This window comes from Triticum urartu, chromosome 1, assembly GCF_003073215.2.
Source record: "Triticum urartu cultivar G1812 chromosome 1, Tu2.1, whole genome shotgun sequence".
Taxonomy (NCBI): domain Eukaryota; kingdom Viridiplantae; phylum Streptophyta; class Magnoliopsida; order Poales; family Poaceae; genus Triticum; species Triticum urartu.
The window spans coordinates 13,364,383-13,370,996 of record NC_053022.1 but is presented as its reverse complement, the minus strand read 5'-3'; the positions used below and the strand labels follow the sequence as shown (position 1 = coordinate 13,370,996).

At 37.5% G+C, this 6,614-nt stretch overlaps 1 protein-coding gene across 1 annotated transcript; it reads right to left on the bottom strand.

Moving 5' to 3' along the window:
• Positions 1-2,219: 2,219 nt before the first annotated feature.
• LOC125536796 (WAT1-related protein At5g64700-like) lies at positions 2,220-4,636 on the bottom strand. The gene is made up of 5 exons (XM_048700100.1): positions 4,295-4,636; positions 3,413-3,767; positions 3,120-3,278; positions 2,831-2,982; positions 2,220-2,525 (listed from the first exon to the last, which is right to left on the bottom strand). The coding sequence occupies exons 1-5, from the start codon at positions 4,561-4,563 to the stop codon at positions 2,354-2,356; spliced, it is 1,107 nt and encodes a 368-aa protein (XP_048556057.1). The 5' UTR covers positions 4,564-4,636; the 3' UTR covers positions 2,220-2,353.
• Between the last annotated feature and the right edge of the window lie 1,978 nt (positions 4,637-6,614).

The window sequence follows — 6,614 nt, the reverse complement described above, 5'->3', positions numbered from 1 at the left end:
GTATGGAGATGTGTATAATAAACATGTATTATGTGGATGTGTATATAGTAAATGCAGACATACTTAATTGAAGCTTCAAGGTGATTAAACATGTGCAGGTGAGGACTAGACAAATTAAATGCTCTCCCCAACACAAATGTAAGACATCAAATCATTTAAGGTTCAACTTTATTAACTGTTTATTAGACTGGTAATATGTCACAAAACTTATCATTAAGTTCCCATTTCAAAAAAGGCACCAATGTTATAATCTTATGCAATGTAACCATATATATATCCTTGCTCACGTTGATAGCTAGAGTTGACACTCGAAACACATAGACAAGGCACATTGTGTTAAGTACACAGTTCAAAATCGAGATCTAACTCAATTGATCACATGAAAAAAAATCAATCACATGCATGCGATGTGAGCTTATTATTGCTAGCTAATATATGTGGTATGAATAATATATGAATCAAATGCTATGTGAGTAGAACCACGTTTTTTTTTGAATTAATTCAGAAACAAAATGATATGTGATATGATTTTTTAGGAATTAGGAGGTTAGCTAGTCAGACCACACTGATCTCATATTGGAACTGCATGTGTGCCTCAAATTCTACTACTCAATCAGCTAGTCCAAACACAATAGAAAAAATATAACCAACCACAATAACTTTGGCAAAAAAAAAAAACACAACTCTTCTGGAGAACAAATCAGGCTTATCTGCATATAACCTATAGAATGAAAAAAATCTGAGATAAAGCATACACACACACGCACACGAAGACATGGTCTATATTAATTGAATCAAGCTTCTTCTGCTGACCACATGAAAATAGAAAGAATATAAGATGTAATGAAACAACACTATGTCAAGATTTATAGTTTTGCATTATAGAGTACATGCATCAAGTTCTAGGTCCATAGTAGAAGGAAATAAACAACTCGGTGCTTTTATACAAAACACAAAAAGATTAAAATGAATCCATGATATGGATGATACCGAATTCCATCAAGGTTGACACTCGTCCTCAAGGATCAGTAGCGTCTTGGCACCGCAAAGCCCCACAGACAGCGTTGTCATGCTAAGGGGGATGCCCCAAGGTAATACATTGTGGTGGAGGATATGATAGGTGGGGGAGGAGCATATAAGAGGAAGGCGGTCACATGCAGTCCTATGAGGGTGCAGCAGTGGAACTAATGGGTCTCGGGAATGAGGCTGGGGTCCTAGGGCGACAGCTAGCTGCGGTAGTAATAAGTTGTAAAGTGTGAGAGCCAGAGAAGAGAAGCATTAGGAAAAGGCTAGAGTTGAAATTTGAATGGTATATTTCATGTAATGGCAGTTGTGATTTTTCAATCCATCAGATAAATGATCTAGTATGTCTATTATTGAATTATGGAAGGAAAGAATGTGTTTGAGTTTAGGATATATATATATATATATACGTGATGCGTATGATTTTGGATTGCATAGTTAACATATGTTGGCCCTACAAGTTACAATGATCTAACGGCTATGCATTGTTAACTAAGAGAAGGTTCATCGAATCAATTGTCAGATGCTTCTGATTTTACGGTATTTTCTGGCCTATTTATCTATTTTCTAGTTAGCCTTTCACGTAATTTTAGCATATAATATATTAATTGGTGCCTCGATTGCACACTATTTTCCAGAATGAAGTTGTACAGCTAATTCTACATGGGAGGATAATTTAGTGGCACATAATTGTGGTACATTTTGCACCTAGTTGATCATGCTGTGACACTGATAATATTTTGGCATTATATCTGGTGATAAAGAATGGAAAAATAACCTTTTCCCCCTCAAGTTCCTGATCAGCAGGATCAACATCTTATGTCTTCTTTGTCAAGATTTTTTTAGTTCTACCCCTTTCGATAAGATTTATGAAAAAAGACCATTTAACATCATTTTTCATGCTTACTCAGGACTCATTATTATTTTTATATAGAGAGAAACTCTTACCTCCCCCTACCCAGTTTCACTAGAGTACACGTTAGTTTTATATTCTGTGTTACCCTAAAATTAGTCAAACATTCAATACTGTGACCATCTATACAAAGGAACATACCAATTAAAATGGTAAGCTTATAATAGTACATAAATCATAAACAATATATTCATTATTTGTACATTTCTTATTTAAAAAAAAGTCTTCTATATTGACGGTTGAAGTGTAACATTGAAGGTCATGTTGTGTATTAGTATCCAAATCAACATGGGACACAGGAGTATATATATTAATGTCTCTTCTTTTGTACAAAAGTACTAATGATATTACATATGTACTCTTGGGTATTTGATTTTTTATGATTGTCTTGTCAATTTAACATGTGTTAGCTGAGCTTTACACTTGTGATGTTAGTTCTGCCTCTTCGTGTTTCTCTTGTATTGCCGCTCCGTCTCCTTGAACTTGACTTTCCTCTGGGACCACTAATGTTATATTATTTTCTTTTTCCTTGCTTTTACCCCATAGCACACTGTATAGACCACCAACTAGAAGAATTCCTCCCAAAATACTGCAAAACAAAGAGTATTTTGATCATTAACACAATCATTCACGACATTAATTTAAAATAGTTAAAATGCTTGAGCTTCTATCTTGTCAACAATCTTTTGGTAGCAGAGCAATATTTTCTTTGGCTTTACGGGTATCGGCACGTTCCCCCAAAAAATCATACCACTCCATGCACATATCATTTCTTTGAATGAATAGACATCCCTCCTCTCAATTGCTTTAAAATATATTCTCCACTTTGTCATTCGATCATGGTGTATGTTGCCATTTCATAAAAGTTGTTTATGGTGTGTTTCAAAGGATTACCTCCCAAGGTGAACTGCTTCTCCAAGGAAGAATGATGAGCAAAAGATAGTGAAAATCAATGCCAATGGACTCCACATCGCGACAAACACAGGCCCTCTCATCTCCGCACACCACGCCTGTAGGTACATTAACGCACCCGTTCCCAAGAAGGCCTGTAACAATTAAGCGGCGAGGTGTGAGTGAGTTGTGTGCATCAGCCTCATCGCTTTTTACAGTTAAATTAAAATTACTCGACTACTATTTTTAATATTCACCAAGAGAGAATAAAAACAAGATAGCACAAACTGACCGAGTAGAGGACAGCAAGGAGGCCAATGTCCAGCCCAAGCTTCCATTTGGTGAAGTCCCTCTCAACCACCACAGCCACGACGAAGGACTGGAGCGCACCAAACATGCATTGCAGCGCCGTGGCCATCAGCTTATTTGGATATTCTTTAAGCAACGGAACCTGCATGCGTTACACATGCATTCATGTAAGACCATATGCAAATAAATAAGCAAGTAAACCTAATTAACATATATGCATGTGCATGCAGAATTAGTTGCATGCACATGAAAAATTATTTATTGATTACCACTAACCTGCAGGACAATCCAGAGAGACCAAGTTGCACAAGCGAGGATGAGAAGGAAGGTTCCTTTGATCCACTCGGCGCCACTGCTGACACTTTTCGGCTTGTGAGCGAAGACGGGGTTGTGGGCGAGGGGGCGTATGGACGGGCCAGCGTAGAAGGCAATGACCAACACTCCGGCGAGGCAAAGAGCGACACCGGCGAGTTTGCCTAAACCAGAGCGGCTCCGGAGCTTGACTGCCTCCATCCGCAGCAGCACCGCGAGGAGGAAGGTGGCGACGGGCATGGAGTTGGTGGCCGCTGACCCTACGGTCGCCGAGGTCTGCTTCAGGCTCACGTTGTACATGTTCAGGGTGAAGGTATTCCTGCAATATGCATGGGCATATATAGCATGATCAAACTATGACCATGGATGCAAAAGTCATGGACTCCTGTAAAATTAAAATCAATATTGATGTATGGATACATGCATGGACCCCACTGTGGCGTTTTTTCCCTTAAAATCAAAATTATTATTATTATTCACTCGTTGGACCACCCCTTTTTCTTTTCACAATTTTTTTCTTCCTCCTGCTACCATAGTCGTCCATGATCTAAAATTTGAACAAATTTCCAATATTTTGTCAAGTGGTATTTTTTTCATAAAAAATTGGGAATGGATTCAAACTAAATGCTTTACCCAAAAATCGTCTAAACTTAATGTGGAAGTGACTGATATTTTGGGGTGGGCCGAAATATGTCTGTATTGAAATTTTGAACCCTACCATATCCCTCGTGTAAACTAATTAACTTAATGTAGAAATGAGTTTGAGCTCAGTTGTATTTCTGGGGAAACAATAAGAGGAGATTGCCGAATACTAGCAATAGCAAATATGTTAATAAATGTATATACCCGAGTAAGGCGTATAGGAAGAGCTTGAAGAGCAGCCGGCATGACAATGCTGGTGCAGGTGTTGCCGTGGTTGATCGGCTCCGGCGGCAGGTGGAGTCGATAAGCGCGATTGGGAGGAGGAGCGCGGTGGCAGCAGCGAGGCGGTAGAAGATGAAGACGTAGGTGTTGATGCCGCTGTCGAAGGCAGCCTTAGAGACCACGAAGAGGCCCGTGTAGATGGCCTGGATTGCTACTGCCACCACGTAGGGCTTCTTGCTCCGGTCGGCCATGGCGCCAGCGATGTAATGCCCGCCGGAACTACTCTGCTGCGGTGGTGTGTGTGTGTAACTTGCGAAAAAGTGAAGATAGTACGTTGGTTCTGGTTTGCAGCATTGGTACGGTCCTGGTGGCCTATTTGTATGGAGCTAGTAGCTTGCACACATCATGCATGCGTAGTGGGCGGGGTTAGTCGAGACTGGAGAGTACACGCGTGTTGAGTCTTTGCTGCCTGAATTAGTCGTCCAACGCTGCATATGCAACGTATGTGACTTTTGTGGTTTACACGTCTATAGCTAAGCACAAGTTTCACACCCTTCTTGTTCAGGCATAGGACAGATTAGTTGGTCATAAAGTACTAATATTTGTGTCTAAGCGGAGGGACTGACCAGTTGAAGCAGGTGTGACCAGATCAGTGTGTTCAGACTCCCAAAATGCCAATTACTCGCTGGCCAAATCTTCAAGGACAACTTTTGGACATTAAATATCCCCCTTCCCTTCCTCCCTACAATTATTGAAAATCACATTACCGATCCGTATCAGACCAAAATGGAAACATTATGGTCGTGTCACTAAGAAACATATTGAACATGTGCAATTATTGTTTTACACTATTACAATAAGTATAGTACCATTAGGAGTACACTAGTTCAAGACCCTGCCAAAACATTGTTAAAAAAAGAGATTTTGTGGCCTTGATCGATCCCACGTCTATGGACTGAGAAAACGTAGACGCGAGGAGAAATGTTGAAATATATTGCCCGCCTATCTTCATCAGTTCAAACTTTTGATTGGATTACTGAAGTATAAATTCAATAGTATGTGTTCATACCGTATGCCATGTATTATAGGTTACTGCCGCTAGCTAGCTCAATAGCATGTGTTAAAGAGAGAGCTATAAATCCCCATGTCTTGTTCCCCCTTGCAAAAAATCCACAGGCATGGGGATTTGTATGGAGCTATGTTTATACAATATGTAAACATTAAATATTCCTAATTACATTTAAAAAATAGACAAATATGTAGAAAACATTAAAAAATAGTTAAATGAATATTAAAAAACATAAATCATATTTAATTATATGAATATATATTTTAAATACTTGATTTTATTCAGATAAATACATATATAAAATTCCAAAGAGTACTAAAAGCTGGAATTTTGAAACGGCATCACCAATTGTGCCCCATTTAGCCCTTTCTGGCTCTGCAGACTATTCTTTTAAGATCGTCGAAAGTGGGCGCAGCATTATGTTTCCTATAACTAAATGGGCCAGCCTCGCACACTTTCTTTTATTTTTTAGTTATATTACTTTTACTTATATTTCTAACATGGCCATTTTTAACTCAATTTAGAAAATGTTCATAGTGCATTCAGCAAAATCCTACATAATATGTTTTTTTGCGTGATTCCAAATATTTTGATAGCATTAAAAAAATTATGTGTATTTATATAAATTTGCAGAAGTTTCAAAAAAATATTGGTGACATTTAAAAAAGTAACTGTACAATCTAAAAAAGCATGTTCACGTAATTGAGAAATAATGTTTCGTATCATTCAAAATAGGTTCAAGTGTTAGAAAGAAATGTATGGTGGCACATACAGCGTAAAAAAATGGTCATGTATTATAAGGAATAGTTAATTATCATAAAAAAATCAGACATATTGGGAAATGTATATACCATGTAAAAAATATTTGTGTAGGGTAAAAAAAAAACTTGTTGCCATTTAACTAATGGTGAACATGTATTTGAAAAATATTTAAGATCTATCAAGAAACATTTCGAAAATTATTTAAAAACATACATCATGTAGTAAAAAATGTTCAACATATATTAAAACATGTTACACATGTATACTAAAAAAAACTGTAGAATGTGTATTGAAACAAGTGTTCAAAATGGACAAAAAATAAGAAAATAAAATAAAGAATAAAACAGAAAAGAAACACTGAAATACCTACAAACCAAAGAAACCCGGTGAAGAAATGAGGAAAAATAGGAAAACAAATAAGGAAAACACATACAAAAAAAACTAAAGGTGGAGGAGATATAGTTGTGGGCT

Coding starts and splice junctions, on each gene's coding strand:
- LOC125536796 (XM_048700100.1), bottom strand. CDS start 4,563: ATGGCCGACCGGAGCAAGAAGCCCTACGTGGTGGCAGTAGCAATCCAG. Junction 2,983..3,119: donor TCCTTGCTGTCCTCTACTCG/GTCAGTTTGTGC, acceptor TAATTGTTACAG/GCCTTCTTGGGAACGGGTGC. Junction 2,526..2,830: donor GAAGCAGTTCACCTTGGGAG/GTAATCCTTTGA, acceptor TTTGTTTTGCAG/TATTTTGGGAGGAATTCTTC.